This window comes from Argopecten irradians, chromosome 10 (genome assembly GCF_041381155.1).
Source record: "Argopecten irradians isolate NY chromosome 10, Ai_NY, whole genome shotgun sequence".
In the NCBI taxonomy this organism is placed as follows: Eukaryota; Metazoa; Mollusca; class Bivalvia; order Pectinida; family Pectinidae; genus Argopecten; species Argopecten irradians.
In genome coordinates this window covers 41611446-41631586 of record NC_091143.1, presented here as the reverse complement: position 1 = coordinate 41631586, position 20141 = coordinate 41611446, and the positions used below count along the sequence as shown (strand labels likewise).

Below are 20141 nucleotides of genomic sequence, written 5' to 3'. Positions count from 1 at the left end.
GAATTTCCAAAGTATATACGGCACCAATACCTACAGCAAACATTGTGTATTTGTTATCTCATACTACGAGTATAAAGAACAGGACCATTACAGTTGTATACTTGAAATTTCCCAAGGTAATATTGCGCGTGTATCTGCATATCTCCGTACCGAAGAAAGGTACTTTGGTAGTTAAAGTCCTTCTTCTGGAAGACAGAAATGTTTTAGAAATACATTTTTTTCCTGAGCTAAATCAATAAACTTTGTTTTCAATTTCCCTTTTAGAAAAACACGGGAGATTTACCCCATAAAATTGTATGATTAATTTTCTGGGACAATATTTTGTTCTGTCTCTATATTTTTGTTTATATAATTCAATTTTTTTTTTGGCTAAGACGAAATAACGGAATTATTGAAGATCTGAAATACTATTACATAATAAAACTATTGGAGATTCACACATGGTTAACATATCATTCATTCTGAACTCTCGTTTAAATGATATAGCAGTAGTTAAACTACGTATAGCTATACTATATCGACCGAGTTAGAGGAACAATACGCGGTAATAAACTGACGGAGCCAATCACTTTTTCTATGGAATATGTTTTTGACAAGATTCGTCTGTCCATAGAGGAACACACTGCTGCTTACCACAATCCTGGAATGATGTTGCGACTTGATTAGTTCATCGATATATGACTACCACTTTCATTTACCACAATCCTTTTAAGTCTGATATATATTAATGTTTTTTTATCAATTTACTGTTACGATGAATGATCTTGGCTACCAATCACTACGCCTTCCAACAAACTAGTGTATGACCTGATTTATTGATTTCAACAGGACAGCATCTACATTGCCGACAAAATCAATGAAAAAGTAATTAATTCTAGGGGAGGAATTTTAATATGTTTCTACACAAAAGATCTGTACACACGGGCAACGCCTCATCAGCATCGTTACAAAGCACTACATCCAATAGGTGCACCAGGTATCCCTGGTGGGTTCTATATGGCATGTACTGATAAGTGTATTTCAATAGGCGAGCCAAATTAACAAATAAAAAATAAAAGACAAACAAATTCATTAAATCTCCTTATTGCCAACATTTGGATTCAATCACACTCCAAAAAACCAAATATCAACATGTTTGTTCCAAAACGAAGATGAACAAGAGTAATTAAGATCGCCTTATTGCAAATATTTGGTTTATTAGGAATAACTGAATGCGTTCATATGTCTAGTACTGATAGTAAGCTCTATAAAATGTACCATCAATATACGCCTACTTTGTACGAAATTGATGAACTGTTGACACCTTATCCATACTCCATTTTATAGATATGTACCTTTCATATAGTGACAATATAGCTACACAGTAGATAATCAACCAACCGTGAAATAAGCTTTGATGGTATTCAAGACTAGGATGTATACAAAAGGATTCACTAAACATGGATTTAGTTCTGGTTTAGGTACTATAGATTATTGATAACAGAGATCGATGACCTGTTATACCCGACAGGCTATGTAGCCTTGTGTATTAATGATACTATTTCCATTAATCAATAATAAATAGTGCTTAGCCCACCTGCAGTTTCACACCATGGGGTCAATATACATTATATCTATGGCTGCTTATTGACCGCTCCTATAACACGTAATTGACAATTTCTAAGTTATATTGCGTCTACGCATGATCGGTATCGAATTAATAGCAATTAAGGAATAATTGAGTAGTTGATTATTTGGTCTTTAGAAATCCAATTTAAAAGCTGGCACAGTAGTAACTGGATATAAAAGAATTTGATTTGACCAAATGTTTCCACTCAATGTAGGGACTAAGAACATTTCTAACATTTATTTTTGTTTCATATGTCTCATCAGTGATACCATTGCGAAGAGCCAAAACAATTTATAAATTTTGGTATCCAAACTGACCCTAGAAAAAATAGATCATACAAAAACCAAAAGTGTAGATGAAAAAAGTGAAAATGTTTTTCCATTATGAACTTTTGTTCATGGTAACGATTTAGCTACCCCAAACGTGTTTTCGTTATTTCCAAATTGAAGCCATTCATGATATTTGCGAAAGGTCATAAATCGTCTTTGATCTAAGTGTGCAAATTTACACCAATATAACAAAAGAAACTCGATGAAATAGAAGATAAAATAAAACCGTTATAAGGTCAATACAAGTATTGTATAAAGCATCAATTTTCACTTCGTATATCCTCCAGCCATGCCATTGACAAATGCGTGGTAACAGCATTACCATTGATGATAAAAACGTTGTATTCCATATGGGTGTTGATATCGATATTACAGATGATAAGTATTGAAAAATGTTTTTTTAGCATCATCGATCATTGCATTCGTGATTCAAAGCTTCTGGGGTCCAACTATACGTACTTATTATCACAATGATAATATACATGTATAACCTATTTAATACCACGAACCATGTCTGCTATATTACGTCATAATGTGTTACATAACGTGTGGGTTATTTAATAAAGTAGAGTTACCGACACGACCTAAGCACATGATAGCAGAAATATCTCACCATAGGCTTGTAGAACACAGTACTCCATCACCAATACTAACAATAAAAGTGTTAGTTTAGTTTTTATTATATAGACCAATCAACAGCACATTATATTGAAAAATGGCGTTCTCTGAGTATGCATACTCGTGGTCTTTGATTTTTCCTCCTTGAATTTGTTTTTATTATCTTATAGTGTGAACACGCTGAAACATACTGTCGAACACATTCACAACAAAAAAAAATCTTTAATTTTTTTGTGGCATAGCAGTAGGGAAAATATCAAGATATGAAAATATTGGAAATGAAAAAAAAAAGTGATAATAGGGGTTTGGGTTTTATTAGTTTAATGTCTATTAACAGCCAGGGTCATGTAATGACATGCCAGGTTTGTTGTTGGCCAGCGGTCGTACATTGTACTGTCCCACATGGGATTCGAACTCGCGACCTAGAGGTGGAGGGTTTGTGGTAATATTTCGAGACATATAAACCATTTGGCTACCGAGGCCCACGACAAAAAAGAAATTATTAAAATGCTATGCCTAACGAGGATGCTTATTGTAAACTATTTTCATCAACAAGATTATAAAAAGCATATATAAAAACTGAAAATTATTTATGAGAAATTTACATTTCCTATAAAGATCATGATAATTTCATTGACATATCAACACGGTTCAATATTGACATCTTTGTCTAACGGATTGTGATGTAGCATTAACGTCAAGGGAGTAGCTTTATGAGTTTATATATTTACACATTCAATCTATCTCAAATTTCTTAATATCACTTTTCCAAAGTGGTTGCATTACGCGTTATATAACTCGAATTATACAATAATTTCATATGGCAGTGAAGCATATTTGATAATTCACTATTATTTATACTAGACCGAAGTTACCGATCATTTAATGACCTTAAGTAAATGTTGTAAATAAGCAAGAATAGATTCAATAGTAAAACGGAATATAATGACATAAAAACAATATTTGAGTGATAATGTAAACTACGAAGGAAAAACTTGATTAATATTTAAAGCTTATTTAGAAAAAAGGAAAACTAACTTTTTAATCAATCTCTTCAGCCACGTTTAAAGTTAGAAATATCAAAGAGTTGCTACAGCAATAAACAGCAATTGGAAACTTATGAAACAAAAAATAAATTACAATACTAAATGCTGTCCCTTTTCAAATAGTATGACACATTCTATATACTAATAGTGCTTATCTCAAACGAGTGTACAAAAACATTGATTCATTTCAGCTCAGGATAAGGCGGATATGACCAGGCGTTTCGGGGGAATGGGAACAGACGTAAATGGTAATAGAATACATCTCTACCTATGAGCAATTTGATGAAATTGTAAAAGGACATTTTGTTGAATTGTCACTGAAACTCTACTTATGAGAAATTGACGGAAAGTTATCAAGACATTTGGTGGGATTGTCAATGAAATCGCACATGCCATGAAATGAAATATCAATTGCTTAGTATTTTACGATGGCGTGTCATCTTCTATGAATGCCATAAAACTGGTCAAGTGTGCATTTCGTTTCTTGTTATTAAACTCTGCATTAACAAGAATTCCCTTTGTTTCAACACGTAGACTGCTATGGTGTTCCGACCAGGAAGTATTCCATTGCAGAACCGACAGACGTAATCAATTAACCATGATTGACATGACTTTGGTGACGTAAATGGATAACAGATTTGTGTTTCATATTCCTCTCATGTTTATAGCTATGAAATGCCAATGGTTTCGTATATAATTCAAATGAATCAATGTATTTTTGAACAACTGTTTTCTTCGCAGGACTGTGACAGTATATTTAATAAGTTAAGATAATCTTCACTGTGTTCCAAGAGAGATATATGACTATAGAATCAACTATTCCTACAGATCCGTCAAAGCATTTTCTGTCCTGTTTAAACAAACCCTGACAACTATTTTTTTAACTGGAAATCGAAACACAAATCTATTGCTTGCCAGATTAAGAAATAAATGTAGTACCTAAACAACAACCATTTTCCTTTCGTTACTGTAAATGCGGTCAACCAAATAAAAAGACGCTCATTACTTTTTCTTCGACAGTTATGTTTGATTGAATACTGGTTCCTTTCCTAAGCTGACGGCAAAAGAGAAATGTGTATTCAGAAAGTAAGGAATTAATGGAGGGAGAAGGACACCATGAAGTGAAATGAACACTTGTCATAGTAGAGAAAACATTTGGAAGTGGTTAGTGTATTCTTCTACTGTCGGGATGATGTTATCCTATGATTTTCTTATTGTTTAATTGTACCAATGTATACCCGTCTTTGTCCCCATTCCTCCTCTTCTTCATACAGGAATCGTTATTTCTATGAAAATCACTTACGGTAAAGGAATTTGATTTTTAAACTATGTACTATCTGGCAGAGGAAGTCATAATGTGATAAGTACAATTCTAAACAATTAAACCCCGATAACTAGAACTCACATAACTCGATGATCTTGTTTTAGCGCAAGTATTCTGTTTGTTTCGAGCTAACGTTTTACTTTATATTTATGGATGCCGAATTCGAATTATCGAATAACTCGAGATTTAACATTGGTCATTACAATACATTAATGTAGTAAAATAAAAGTATAGTTATGAGTTGTATGATCCTAACATCAAAATTATAACTTTTCATACATAAACATATATCATAGTGTATACGGTAAAAATTTCAATGGTTTGAAAACATGAGGATTGTATACCATATGCCCCAATGAAAACTTATACACTTACCGGTACCGTCCACAGTAGCGGCTTGGTGAACAACATGTTTTCTTTCCACCATCTTTTCTACCTTTTATCCAAAAATCGAAAACAAAAAATCCAATAAAAAATCCGAAAATTTAACTATATAAATAAAAAGTCACGTGATTCGTCGTCACATTTTGGTTTAAGTTTCCAAACAAGAGATCCTCGTATCGTTTCCTTGGTTTACACACTAATGTCCTATTGGTCTATCAGAGACCCCTTTCTCTACTGACATCAAAACAAGCCTTCCTCAGTACCGAAGACCAACACAGCTTCTGAGAGGGAATCGATCGATGTACGGTCGTTACACGCATGCGCCGTTTTGGCTAAGTACGTGATCGATGTATTTGGAAAACATCAGAATTTACCAATTGTGCATTAGAGCTTGAACCCTCCGATTCGCTCCATTTAATTTGTAGAGACAAGTATTGTGACCGGATTCCATAGGGAAGGCCTTTGTTACAGGGATGAACACATATTTTATGTTTGTGTAAACATTTAAAAAAAAAACCCGTTTTATGAGTACCAAATGTGTATTGATAATATATACATGTATTCATTGCAGTAAACATTTTAAATTAATGATACAGAACTATTTAAATTCTCTCTGAAAGGTTTGGTATATGTAGTCATATTTATTTCAAAGTAATGAATGTTTGATGATAAACATGATGGTGAGTAACAATCTTATGAAGATAAGGGGAAGCCCCTGTAGTATACCAGGTAGACTGTGGTTTATTGTCTTTGGTTTTACGTGGTCCTGTTTTGAATTTATTGTACTTCTGTTGATAAGAAACATCCATGACGTTGTCAACCAATCCTTTTTATCATCACATATTAAATGCATGTGTAAATGTTTGAAAACCAGTTCCTGTGATAAGCAAACTAAATGTTGTTACTGATATCCATTGTATTAAATACGTTATCAATAAAGACAATTACAGGTAATTCTGGAAGGATGACCAAGACACATTCATGATCACCAGTGTGTTTGATCTTAACGAATATGTGCTAAGATAAAATGTCATAATATTGAAATCTATCGGATAAGTCGAATGTTTTACCTGATCCCATCGACTTCCACTTATCCTTGTTATACTGTAGGATGACAAAAAGGGGACGATTTGAATTCAGAAACTTGTATAGAAGGGTTAATTGCTTTGATGTAACACGACCCGCTTTTGAGAATATCGAATTCGAGATGCTACAACATTGCTGCTGCTGTCATGCGTCTCTAGTACCGATCCTGTCAAGGATTTTATTGTATTTAACCAGCGACACGTGCGGCTGTGTACCCACGCCTAGATAAACACTGTCAGTAACGATTCCCATGATTCCACCAAGTTTCATTCACAAAGCACTGTATATATAGAGATCGTTTATTGAAAATACTATATTTTTTTGGAAGCAAATTTACGTAGCACCTTCCGTTTTCAACCCCACTATATCAGTGTTAGATCCTAATTAAGGGTTTATTTTAAGACAAATAATGTAGTATTGAGCTCTCGCAGACAAGGTTTTTTCATATTACGATGGGACCTGTTCGCCAAGCTAATTCACAATGGCCTTGATAGCCAGACACATGTAACGCGAACGAAATCTGACACGGGACACCTACGCATGCGCAGACGCCGTAACCGCTATCACTATCGTTACCAAGGGAAATATGGTTGATGAATAATTGATGATATTAGCTCTATATTGACGTCTGGTTGAATTGACATATATATCTGTGGATATTTAATCCCAGTGTCACACTGCCCCGTCACTACTCTACCACCATTGAATGTCAGGACAGGAATGCACTAAAGCATTGTATTCTACATCGAACACGCCCATTATGTTCGAGCAGGACTATATTGAGTGCAAGTGAGCTATATTAAGGTGTCATGGAATCAAACTCTGGGGATTTCACGACAACTAAAACAGCAAACATGTTTTAGAACATTCAAATGTCAGTCAGGCAATATATTAGCTTTTTAATATGTAAAGGTCGAAATGAAATGACCAGTGTTGTAAAAATAATCAATCCTTCGATCAGATAAGGGTTTTGTTTGTTTTGGTTTTAATTTTAGGTTGTGCCAGAGTTTAGTGGAAGAAGAACGTCTGGCGCCCAAAGAAAAAATACGTCTGTGTTTTTCATGTTACAGTGTAGTAAAAAAAATCAAGAATACATTTGCATGCTATTAATGTTCTAAAAACTAAAGTTTTACTAGTTTAACGTCCTAATATCAGCCCATGTGAAGTCATGTGAAGATGTGTCAGATTTGTTGGTGGAGGAAAGCCGGTGTAACGTTGAAAATAGACCCCCGTTGAAAACTGACCTCGGGTCATTTTTCAACGTACCTCGGGTCATTTTTCAACGTTGAAAAATGACCCCAAAAACCGTTGAAAACTGAACTTTAAGCGCACTTTTTACACCGACCCGTTGAAAATAGACCCCGTTGAAAAGTGACCCCATAAGAACTCGTTTTTACACAACAACACAACACGACACCACAACACCACGAAACCACACAGCATCACACAGCACAGCAACACACCAACAACACAACAACACAACACAACACAACACAACAACACATCACACCACATAACAAAACACACCACATAACAAAACACACACAAAATAACACAATATCACACAACACAACATCACACAACATAACATCACACAGCACAACAACGCATCATACTAAACACAACATTACACAACAACACAACACACACACACAACACAACAACATTACACAACAACATGACACAACATCACAACAAAAAACACAACACAACACAACAACACAACACACCACACAACACACAACCACGCAACAAGAATACAACAACATCTAACAACAACACAACAACACTCAACAATACTTACACAACACAACATCACACAACACAACATAACACAACAGCACATTACACAACATAACACAAATACACATCTTACAAACACGCAAAAACAACACAACACCCAACAATAACACACAACACCACAAAACACAACGCATCTCACAACACAACCACGCAACAACAATACAACACCACCCAAAAACAACACAATAACACAACAACACAACGACACACCAATGACACACAACAAAATAACATGACACAACCACACATGACAACACAACACAACACACAACAACAACACACACAACATAACAACACCACACAACAACAAATAAACACACAACACAAAAACACAAAAACAACACAACAACACCTTACAACACAACCATACGCAGAACACAACATAACTGATCCATACGCAGATATATAATACATGCATTCTTGTATTGCAGGGAATAAATATATATTGATAATTACTGAATATCTGACAAACGTAAAATCGTCGAAAATATAATCATAAAAATCCCATAATTATGGTTTTGTAACACTATCCACTGGTACTCGGAAGTGAACACCACATAGTACAAACTTTGCATGCAGTTGATTACAACAATTCCTTTTATTTACTACGTTACCTCAGTGTTATATAGCAATTCCTCAGTTTGAGAACAATTAAATTAACATTATCTACACCGACGAACAAAAAGACTATAGAAAAATGAAAGTTTTGTAGTGCCGTATTCTCCATAATAAATGAGGTATTTGTTACGATGATAACAATACCAAATTTCAATTCAGATCGAGGTAATTACGTAATTTAAATACCAGCACAGAAGGATCGCTTATATTAGGAATGGCGATAACAGAGTTCAAGAATTATGTTTGTGCAACAGTTATATAAACAGACCATCCGTTGATAGTTTGCCAAGGTCATTTTTCAACGGTCAACAGACCTGCCGTTGAGATTTGACCCTAGACACTGTCAATATTCAACGGCATGTTCAATTTTCAACGGCATTCGGGGTCCGTTTTCAACGTTGAAAACTGACCCGAGATCAATTTTCAACGGAGGTCCATTTTCAACGTTACACCGGAACACCCGGAGATAAACCACCGACCAGCGGTCAGTAGCTGTCAACTCCCAACATGGGATTCGAACTCGCGATCCAGAGTTGGAAGCTTGTGGTAATATGTCGAGAACATTCATGGTGAATGATATACTCTTATTCAATATTTCTGTCAATCCATTGTAATTCTGTTATATTTCAAAATTATCGAAGAAAGTCAACAAGGGAAACAATTATGGAGGTTTTTCTTCTTGATTTACAAACTGCATACAAACGGTGATAAATGTAATGCATTAGATAACATGCAATTAAACATATATATGTTTATATCATTTCACGTTCTAGCAACGGGATTTGAGATATGAACAACTTCGGCAGCTCTCTGATATGGGCTCTGTGGGGTTTACCTACGGATCCAAGATGTACTGTAAACCAACTGATTTTTGCGGAGAATAATTTCGCGTTTTTATTCCTAAGAACGTTTTCGCTGAGGCAGAATATCATCTATGTGTGAATTAAGCTGATACGAAATATGTTTAAAGGGCGGTAACTCTTACTATTTATCAATTTGTAAAGAACGTCTCTTCTTTTCAGCGTTAGGCCTCTTGGCAATCCTCATGTACATTTAGTCAAATGGCCGGAAATGTGCAAAAGGCGGGGGGGGGGGGGGGGGGGGGGGGGGGCATTCTTATTGATCTATTTATGTAATGTCTCTCTTTGGAGAACAGCTGTGTAAAATTATATATATTTATCAATTTAAATATCCATTACCGTTCTTGTCAGTGCAATATTATATCCCATCACAAATCACTTTATCACTGAATATAAGCAATTCGATTTATCAGCGTTACTTCATATTAATGGGATGGAATGAAGGAAAGTAGCTCTTGCGGGTCAGAATTATATATAAATAGCTTTTAGAAGTCCTGTCTGTATAATACAAGCTATCTAAATATCGACTTTGGTCATGCAGATATACCCTGTGTGACATGACCTTGACCTTTGTGTCTGGGTATAAAGGCTATAATTATATATGTAACTTTTATCTGAAGTGATTGTGTAATTCTGTTCTGGTATGCACACGGGGTCCAAAACTTTGACTTCAAGATAGTTTATCAATGCATAATTCCGTCGAGTCATAATGCTTCAGTTAATCCGAAGGTTTCTGATGTTAAATCAGCCTTTTGAAAAATTATGATTTGGTCTAATCGACCCATATAAAATTTTTCTAAAAGCACAATTTTACATCAGGGTTATGGTTCAGCATGATATCTCTCAAAAAGTGGATTCGTTCCATAATTTTAAAAATAGATTTCAGATATGATGAGATAACATGAAGCCAACTTTAATAAATAAAATAATACCATATTATCGAAAAAATATGATAATTATTGAAAGCAAAAGTAACGTGTAGGAAACGTCTTCTTTTGTTTGTTTTATTGAATGCGTTCTCTCTGCGGAAAACTGAGACATGAATTAATTTACAAACAGCTGTACATTGATTCACCTTGTAATAGCTTATCATTCCGGTACATTTTGTCTAAACAAATATAACCTGTACAATGTGTCATTGGGTCAAAATGTCTACATGAGGGGTTAAAGTTTACTTACGTTAAACATTTCTATGATGGGATATCCTTCATTGTACTGTATATTATTTTTATGCTATTTCTTTCGGGAAAAAATACTTTAGTTTGGGGGGAAAATCAATTTGGATAGCTTATATTTTATTGCACCTATTTTAAATCCACAGTATTAGACATTAGTTAAAGTTTAAGCCTACAATAACAAAATAAACTTTGATAATAGTAGTATATTTTATTGTACATTGAAATCTATTTGGCGAAACATTAATCTCTTTACACATAAAACGCGAAAAGCGTAATTCAATATATATATAACTGTAACATGTTGTATATAAAATGAGTTTAACCCTTAACAATACTACAGAAGGAGAAAGTTAAAAGTTAAAATCAGATTGAAGCTAAAGTAGCATCTTTTAAGTTACCTGCCTCAAAAAAGGGCTACCTTTTATGATGTTAATTACTGAGAAAAAACAAACAACTAAAATATTTTGATTAATTCTGATATAAAATTATCACCGAAATACCATAGATAGGCCAAAGTAGTTTTAACACTGTTAAAAATGTCACTAAAATAAGATGAGATATGCAAATTTACGGATAATCCATAGTGCTATGACTGGTATTAAGTTGCAAGATGACATTGATATAATTTGACACGTTACGGCTGAATAACATCATTCTAAAATAAAGTAATATCTGAAATATTATAAACACTTCAAAAATAACATTCAAATGAAATTATCGCTATAAGGTAAGGTATGTACAGATAATAATGGTGATGTGACTGATATTGGTTAGTGAGATGACATTGACACAATTTAACATGTTATCATCTAGCAATATCTGACATATAACATATAACCCGACAATCGTTAGAAATAAAATTTCGATAGTGGTATAGAAGATATTATAGATTGTAAACAAAAAATACTCCAGTTAAAACACTAACTCTACTCGATGTATTACCGTAAACTGACGACATTTCTTTGTATCTTTGGTGTACTTACCTCTGTGATCTCGAGAAAAGATTACCATTGTATGTTCCCAACACAATGGCAGAGCAAAGTGTTTATGGATGTCGCAGCAATGATCTGGATAACTGAACAAATGAACGCTTCTGGAACTTATTTCTTTGATCACCCAAACCAACAGATGAGACTTGACATAGATGGCCTTGCACTTGGAAACTATCACTTCTCCTTTACATATATCTGGAAATTCCTGGAGTTAAGTATACTTACACCATTTCATTTTCGGGAAAAAAAAATCGCGTCTTTTTTCCTACATATTCGGGTAAACATAAATTCGCGATCAAGTGTTTCTACTGTCATTTGTCCGTCTTGTACAATTATTCGCGAAACATCGGAATTGGCGTCAATTATTCGGGAAATATTTGAATTCTCGTTCTAGCTCTCACGAGATAACGCGAAAATTTGAATTTCGCGAATTTACATTGATTAATAGGATGGTCAAGTGGTAAAGCGGTGACCAACTCGCCCGCTATAGGTGCGGGTTTGGTTGGATTTTCACGCGTTTCCAACCAGCTCATGATTCAAAATCGATTCTCATGACTTACGTCACATGTGGTGTAAACAAATTACTGATACTTTATATTCAGAGTAACCGCACATATATACATGTAAGTATAAACAATGCCATTTATTTTATAGGTAATATCTTGGGGTAAAGTTGTTCTGCCTCTTTCATTTTTAATAAATATTTTGAAAATTTTTCGAAAGTGTTTGCTTCTTTCCATTGCAGAAGGAGGTCTTTACTATTGACAACTATAACAAAACTTGTAGTCGAGAGTTGGACGCCATTGAAGTTTGGGACCAGTGGGCGGGAGTACCAGGTACCTAGGGAGGGGTGGATGGATGAGAAAGGGAGTTCGGGACCAGTGGGCGGGAGTAGTACCAGGTACCTAGGGAGGGGTGGATGGAGGGGAAAGGGAGTTCGGGACCAGTGGGTGGGAGTACCAGGTACCTAGGGAGGGGTGGATGGATGGAGAAGGGAGTTCGGGACCAGTGGGTGGGAGTACCAGGTACCTAGGGAGGGGTGGATGGATGAGAAAGGGAGTTCGGGACCAGTGGGCGGGAGTACCAGGTACCTAGGGAGGGGTGGATGGAGGGGAAAGGAAAGGGAGTTCGGGACCAGTGGGTGGGAGTACCAGGTACCTAGGGAGGGGTGGATGGATGAGACAGGGAGTTTGGGACCAGTGGGTGGGAGTACCAGGTACCTAGGGAGGGGTGGATGGATGAGAAAGGGAGTTCGGGACCAGTGGGCGGGAGTACCAGGTACCTAGGGAGGGGTGGATGGAGGGGAAAGGGAGTTCGGGACCAGTGGGCGGGAGTACCAGGTACCTAGGGAGGGGTGGATGGAGGGGAAAGGGAGTTCGGGACCAGTGGGTGGGAGTACCAGGTACCTAGGGCGGGGTGGATGGATGAGAAAGGGAGTTCGGGACCAGTGGGCGGGAGTACCAGGTACCTAGGGAGGGGTGGATGGAGGGAAAAGGGAGTTCGGGACCAGTGGGTGTGGGAGTAGTACCAGGTACCTAGGGAGAGGGTGGATGGATGAGAAAGGGAGTTCGGGACCAGTGGGCGGGAGTACCAGGTACCTAGGGAGGGGTGGATGGAGGGGAAAGGGAGTTCGGGACCAGTGGGCGGGAGTACCAGGTACCTAGGGAGGGGTAGATGGATGAGAAAGGGAGTTCGGGACCAGTGGGTGGGAGTACCAGGTACCTATTGAGGGGTGGATGGATGAGAAAGGGAGTTCGGGACCAGTGGGCGGGAGTACCAGGTACCTAGGGAGGGGTGGATGGAGGGGAAAGGGAGTTCGGGACCAGTGGGCGGGAGTACCAGGTACCTAGGGAGGGGTGGATGGAGGGGAAAGGGAATTCGGGACCAGTGGGTGGGAGTACCAGGTACCTAGGGGGGATGGAGGAAGGATTCGGGACAGTGGGGGAGTACAGTACCTAGGGAGGGGGATGGATGGGGAGAAGGGAGTTCGGGGACCAGTGGGGGGAGTACCAGGTACCTAGGTCAGGGAGGGGTGGATGGAGAGGAAAGGGAGTTCGGGACCAGTGGGTGGGTGGGAGTACCAGGTACCTAGGGAGTGGGTGGATGGATGAGAAAAGGGAGTTCGGGACCAGTGGGCGGGAGTACCAGGTACCTAGGGAGGGGTGGATGGATGAGAAAGGGAGTTCGGGACCAGTGGGTGGGAGTACCAGGTACCTAGGGAGGGGTGGATGGATGAGAAAGGGAGTTCGGGACCAGTGGGTGGGAGTACCAGGTACCTAGGGAGGGGTGGATGGATGGGGAAAGGGAGTTCGGGACCAGTGGGCGGGAGTACCAGGTACCTAGGGAGGGGGTGGATGGAGGGGAAAGGGAGTTCGGGACCAGTGGGCGGGAGTACCAGGTACCTAGGGAGGGGTGGATGGAGGGGAAAGGGAGTTCGGGACCAGTGGGCGGGGAGTACCAGGTACCTAGGGAGGGGGGTGGATGGATGAGAAAGGGAGTTCGGGACCAGTGGGCGGGGAGTACCAGGTACCTAGGGAGGGGTGGATGGATGGGGAAAGGGAGTTCGTGGGGACCAGTGGGAGTACCAGGTACCTAGGGAGGGGTGGATGGAGGAAAGGGAGTTCGGGACCAGTGGGCGGGAGTACCAGGTACCTAGGGAGGGGTGGATGGATGAGAAAGGGAGTTCGGGACCAGTGGGTGGGAGTACCAGGTACCTATTGAGGGGTGGATGGAGGGAAAAGGGAATTCGGGGACCAGTGGGTGGGATGAGTACCAGGTACCTATTGAGGGGTGGATAGGTGAGAAAGGGAGGGACCAGTGGGCGGGAGTACAGGTACCTAGGGAGGGGTGGATGGATGAGAAAGGGAGTTCGGGACCAGTGGGTGGGAGTACCAGGTACCTAGGGAGGGGTGGATGGATGAGAAAGGGAAGGGAGTTCGGGACCAGTGGGCGGGAGTACCCTAGGAAGTACCTAGGTCCTAGGGAGGGGTGGATGGATGAGAAAGGGAGTTCGGGACCAGTGGGGGGAGTACCAGGTACCTAGGGAGGGGTGGATGGATGGAAAGGGATTTGGACCAGTGGGCGGGATCAGTTCTAGAGGGGTAGGATGGGGACGTGGATGGAGGGGAGTACCAGGTACCTAAGGGAGGGGTGGATGGATGGAAGGGAGGGGAAAGGGAGTCGGGTACCAGTTGGGCGAGTGGGAGTACCAGTGGAGTACCAGTACCTAGGGAGGGGTGGATGGAGGGGAAAGGGAATTCGGGACCAGTGGGTGGGAGTACCAGGTACCTATTGAGGGGTGGATGGATGAGAAAGGGAGTTCGGGACCAGTGGGCGGGAGTACCAGGTACCTAGGGAGGGGTGGATGGAGAGGAAAGGGAGTTCGGGACCAGTGGGTGGGAGTACCAGGTACCTAGGGAGAGGTGGATGGATGAGAAAGGGAGTTCGGGACCAGTGGGCGGGAGTACCAGGTACCTAGGGAGGGGTGGATGGAGGGAAAAGGGAGTTCGAAACCAGTGGGTGGGAGTACCAGGTACCTAGGGAGGGGTGGATGGATGAGAAAGGGAGCTCGGGACCAGTGGGCGGGGTAGTACCAGGTAACTAGGGAGGGGTGGATGGTGGGGAAAGGGAGTTCGGGACAAGTAGGTGGGAGTACCAGGTACCTAGGGAGGGGTGGATGGAGGGGAAAGGGAGTTCGGGACCAGTGGGCGGGAGTAGTACCAGGTTCCTAGGGAGGGGTGGATGGAGGGGAAAGGGAATTCGGGACCAGTGGGTGGGAGTACCAGGTACCTAGGGCGGGGGTGGATGGATGAGAAAGGGAGTTCGGGACCAGTGGGCGGGAGTACCAGGTACCTAGGGAGGGGTGGATGGAGGGGAAGGGAGTTCGGGACCAGTGGGCGGGAGTACCAGGTACCTAGGGAGGGATGGGGGATGGTGGTGAGAAAGGGAGTTTCGGGACCAGTGGGTGGGAGTACCAGGTACCTATTATGAGGGTAGATGGAGGGAAAAAGGGAATTTGGGACCAGTGGGTGGGAGTACCAGGTACCTATTGAGGGGTGGATAGGTGAGAAAGGGATTTTTGGACCAGTGGGCGGGAGTATCAGGTACCTAGGGAGGGGTGGATGGATGAGAAAGGGAGTTCGGGACCAGTGGGTGGGAGTACCAGGTACCTAGGGAGGGGTGGATGGATGAGAAAGGGAGTTCGGGACCAGTGGGTGGGAGTACCAGGTACCTATTGAGGGGTGGATGGAGGGGAAAGGGAGTTTGGGACCAGTGGGTGGGAGTACCAGGTACCTAGGGCGGGGTGGATGGATGAGAAAGGGAGTTCGGGACCAGTGGGCGGGAGTATCAGGTACCTAGGAAGGGGTGGATGGGTGAGAAAGGGAATTTGGGACCAGTGGGTGGGAGTACCAGGTACATGTACCTAGGGAGGGGTGGATGGGTGAGAAAAAAAGTTTGGGACCAGTGGATTGGGAGTACCAGGTACCTAGGGAGGGTTGGATGGGTGTGAAAGGGAGTTCGGGAGCAGTGGGCGGGAGAACCAGGTAACTAGGAAGGGGTTGATGGGTGAGAAAGGGATTTTGAGACCAATGGGCGGGAGTACTAGGTACCTAGGGAGGGTTGGATTGGTGAGAAAGGGAGTTCGGGACCAGTGGGTGACTAAAACAATGTATTACTATTACTACTGAAACATTATTTTCAAAAGTTACCATACTAACATATAACAACAGCAGATGCAAAAAAGTGCATATTTAAACAAAACATGATAAAGGCAGAATAAAACGGAAGGTGAAAAAAGCTGATGATGCAAGAATTTAGGCTGTGATTTTCCACAGAAAGAAGAAAAAAAGAAATAAAAATGATGTTTCTCTTTTACAGACGATGCTGTTGGTGTAACTTTTGGATGGCTGGACAGATTTAAGCTGACCATGTCACGATATACATTGATCAGAAATGGAGGAGACACTGATGCTTTGATCACAATGGACGTCAAGGCAGGCAAGTGATTTCTAGGTCTTTTGAAATTCTCCGTACGTTCCATTTGCGGATTCGTACGTACCAGCTGTACACTACTGTCTAATGGAACGCGTTTGGATTATTTTTAAAAATGATGGCGGCACCCATATGAAAGATACGCTTCGATTATAAAAGCCAAGTGTTTGCTGTCTGAACAATAAAATGGATAAAAAAGTAATACCTAAATAGTTTTGACATACATTGAAACAAATAGTCCATGTTATTTCATCGGATTTAAGTACTCTCTGTCTTGTTTTCTACCGGGTAAACATTTCGATGACAAGTGACAAATTTCCAGTCCTCCATCTTGGATCCAAGTGGTACGCTTCTGAAAACTAACCACTTGTACCGGTACAATTCCGCTGTTACGGTGCGCTCCATTTCATATACAGCTGTTTCGTATCGATACAACTGGTACGAATTTGCAAATGAAACAGTCTGTTTTTAACCTCGAAATCAGATATACTGTAAGTAGAAAAGGTCTTTATATAGATTTGCGTGTCATTTGTCACTTTTAAATTTCATACGATAAAGCTAATAGGGTCTGTACATCTTTTTTATCTTTGTAAAACATTTTTTTAAACATTTCACGAAACCTACATTTCTTAAATCTTTGACAGATACTATCTGCACACCTATCCGTGTTACATTCCAAGATGCTCACCTGGACCCTATGGCGGGGGAAATGGTGAATTATGAGTTTTTAGACGTAAGGCCTCTGAGTGATCCTACGGTATTCCATACTCCAACTCACTGTTCTAAGGATACGTCACCGGTAGGTAATCGTGGGCGTGGTTATCGGGAATAAGGTTATACGGAACGGTAGTTGATTGTTTGAGTGGTTGATTGGTTTGTTGATTAATGAATGAGTGAAAATTACAAAGGATGGGTGAGTGAGTGAGTGAGTGAGTGAGTGAGTGTGAGTGAGTGAGTGAGTATGAGAGTAAGTGAGAATGTGAGTGAGTGAGGAGTGAGTGAGTGAAAATTAGAGAGGATGATTGATTGAGTGAGTGAGTGAGTAAGTGAGAATGTGAGTGAGTGAGGAGTGAGTGAGTGAAAATTAGAGAGGATGAGTGAGTTAGTGAGTGAGTGAGTGAGTGAGTGAGTGAGTATGTGAGTAAGTGAGAATGTGAGTGAGTGAGTGAGGAGTGAGTGAGTGAAAATTAGAGACGATGAATGAGTGAGTGAGTGATTGAGCTGGTGCGTGAGTGAAATTGTGCGAATCGAAGTGGAGTTGAGTTGAATCGTGATGGCGTGAATTAAGGGGAGTGAATATGAGTGGAATGGGATGGAATGAAGTGGATTGGAGTGGGTATGCGTGGAGAGTTTTATGGGTGGAGTGGAGTTGGTTGGTATGATTGGAACGGAGTTGATATGATTGGAGTGGAGTGGTATGGGTAGAGAGGATTGGATCGGATATGAGTGGATTAGAGTTGGATGGAGTGGAGTGGATATGAGTGGAGTGGAGTGGATATGAGTGAAGTGGAGTAGGATGGAGTGAAGTGGATATGAGTGGAGTGGAGAAGGATGGAGTGAAGTGGATATGAGTGGAGTGGAGTAGGATGGAGTGAAGTGGATATGAGTGGAGTGGAGAAGGATGGAGTGAAGTGGATATGAGTGGAGTGGAGTAGGATGGAGTGAAGTGGATATGAGTGGAGTGGAGTGGAGTAGGATGGAGTGAAGTGGATATGAGTGGAGTGGAGAAGGATGGAGTGAAGTGGATATGAGTGGAGTGGAGTAGGATGGAGTGAAGTGGATATGAGTGGAGTGGAGAAGGATGAGTGGAGTGGGAAGGATGGGAGTGAAGTGGATATGAGTGGAGTGGAGTGGAGTAGGATGGAGTGAAGTGGATATGAGTGGAGTGGAGTGGAGTAGGATGGAGTGAAGTGGATATGAGTGGAGTGGAGTAGGATGGAGTGAAGTGGATATGAGTGGAGTGGAGTAGGATGGAGTGAAGTGGATATGAGTGGAGTGGAGTAGGATGGAGTGAAGTGGATATGAGTGGAGTGGAGTGGAGTAGGATGGAGTGAAGTGGATATGAGTGGAGTGGAGAAGGATGGAGTGAAGTGGATATGAGTGGAGTGGAGAAGGATGGAGTGAAGTGGATATGAGTGGAGTGGAGTAGGATGGAGTGAAGTGGATATGAGTGGAGTGGAGAAGGATGGAGTGAAGTGGATATGAGTGGATTGGAGTAGGATGGAGTGAAGTGGATATGAGTGGAGTGGAGTAGGATGGAGTGAAGTGGATATGAGTGGAGTGGAGTGGAGTAGGATGGAGTGGAGGGAAGTTTAATTAAATGACTGTTCAATGCATATCTTTAGGAAGGTATGGTTTTTGCTTTTTTAAACAATTGAAACGATTGAAATATAGTGACCATGATTACAATCATATGATTATGATTAACCACATCCATTTACCATTTCAGTATGTTTTGCCTGTACAGTTTCCTCATTAATTCCATTTTATTATCTTTGTTACAGGAAAATAAATGGGTCCAGAAGCTGTTACCAAGTCGACGCACTGGTTTATTTGTGGGATGATACATCAAACTGAAATAAAAACTTCTCAAATATTTTCTTTTCATCCGATTAATTTCTGATAGTGTAAACCTTCCTTACTATGTAATGAACGTAAAATGAAATAATACCGACGGCTCAATATGTGCACAAAATGTCAGAATTTATTTTCAAACACTTGATGTAGATGGTTAGTCGTGTAGTATTGTTTACACTTTTTCACCATAGTCAGATTTCACCAATAAGTGATATTCAATATTGACATGAAATGTTTGAAAAAAAAGAGAAAGAAAAATATGTTTGATATAATACAAGTTTATATTAAAATCGAGCTCAATTTGGTGTAAACTTTATTTAAATTCACCAAAAATCTTTTAGTACTAACAATTCAAATTCCAATAGGCTATGTTTATTTATTTTCAATTTCATTTCACTATTGTTAAAAAAACCGTATAAAACGTTACAAAAATGATAAATATTGATTACCAATTACCAATGTATAGTGTACATGTAAACACTCAAAGGCCAAAACGGAACAAAACCTTGCGCGTACGGTGAAGAATAATCGTCGTCTTAATGTGGGGAACCGGAGGGCCCGGAGAAACCCACGTGATCGGGCAAATGACCCCTAACCTTTTCACGTCCGTGCCGGGAATCGAACCCCTGATTTATTTTTCATAAAACAGAGATACAACTTACATAGTGGAGAGATTGTCAATAACACCAAACAGTCCCCTGTAATTCATCCTCGATACTCCAGGG

General features: G+C 40.3%; 2 protein-coding genes across 4 annotated transcripts in view; one reads left to right on the top strand and one right to left on the bottom strand.

The window, feature by feature from the left end:
* LOC138333935 (synaptotagmin-11-like) overlaps positions 1 to 5606 on the bottom strand; it is a 41344-nt gene extending 35738 nt beyond the window's left edge. Inside the window, exon 1 of one of the 2 annotated variants that reach the window (XM_069282611.1) lies at positions 5302 to 5606. In XM_069282611.1, the coding sequence (XP_069138712.1) occupies positions 5302 to 5353 (52 nt within the window). In that variant the 5' untranslated portion in view covers positions 5354 to 5606. The remainder of the gene's footprint in view (positions 1 to 5301) is intronic. The other variant, XM_069282612.1, reaches the window with a different exon arrangement.
* Positions 5607 to 9155: 3549 nt separating this feature from the next.
* LOC138333934 (uncharacterized) lies at positions 9156 to 19521 on the top strand. 2 transcript variants are annotated; one of them, XM_069282609.1, is made up of 5 exons: positions 9156 to 9363; positions 12593 to 12683; positions 16726 to 16845; positions 17484 to 17638; positions 19344 to 19521. In XM_069282609.1, the coding sequence occupies exons 1-5, from the start codon at positions 9325 to 9327 to the stop codon at positions 19401 to 19403; spliced, it is 465 nt and encodes a 154-aa protein (XP_069138710.1). In that variant the 5' UTR covers positions 9156 to 9324; the 3' UTR covers positions 19404 to 19521. The 2 variants fall into 2 exon arrangements, with proteins under 2 accessions (XP_069138710.1, XP_069138711.1); XM_069282610.1 differs by having other exon boundaries at positions 9156 to 9386.
* The last annotated feature ends 620 nt before the right edge of the window (positions 19522 to 20141 follow it).

Bases quoted from the DNA above. Each gene is read 5' to 3' on its own strand.
- LOC138333934 (XM_069282609.1), top strand. From the start codon at position 9,325: ATGGGATTCGAACTCGCGATCCAGAGTTGGAAGCTTGTG. The intron at 9,364-12,592 runs GTAATATGTCGA...TTTCCATTGCAG, and splicing joins TCCAGAGTTGGAAGCTTGTG to AAGGAGGTCTTTACTATTGA. The intron at 12,684-16,725 runs GTACCTAGGGAG...TCTCTTTTACAG, and splicing joins CCAGTGGGCGGGAGTACCAG to ACGATGCTGTTGGTGTAACT.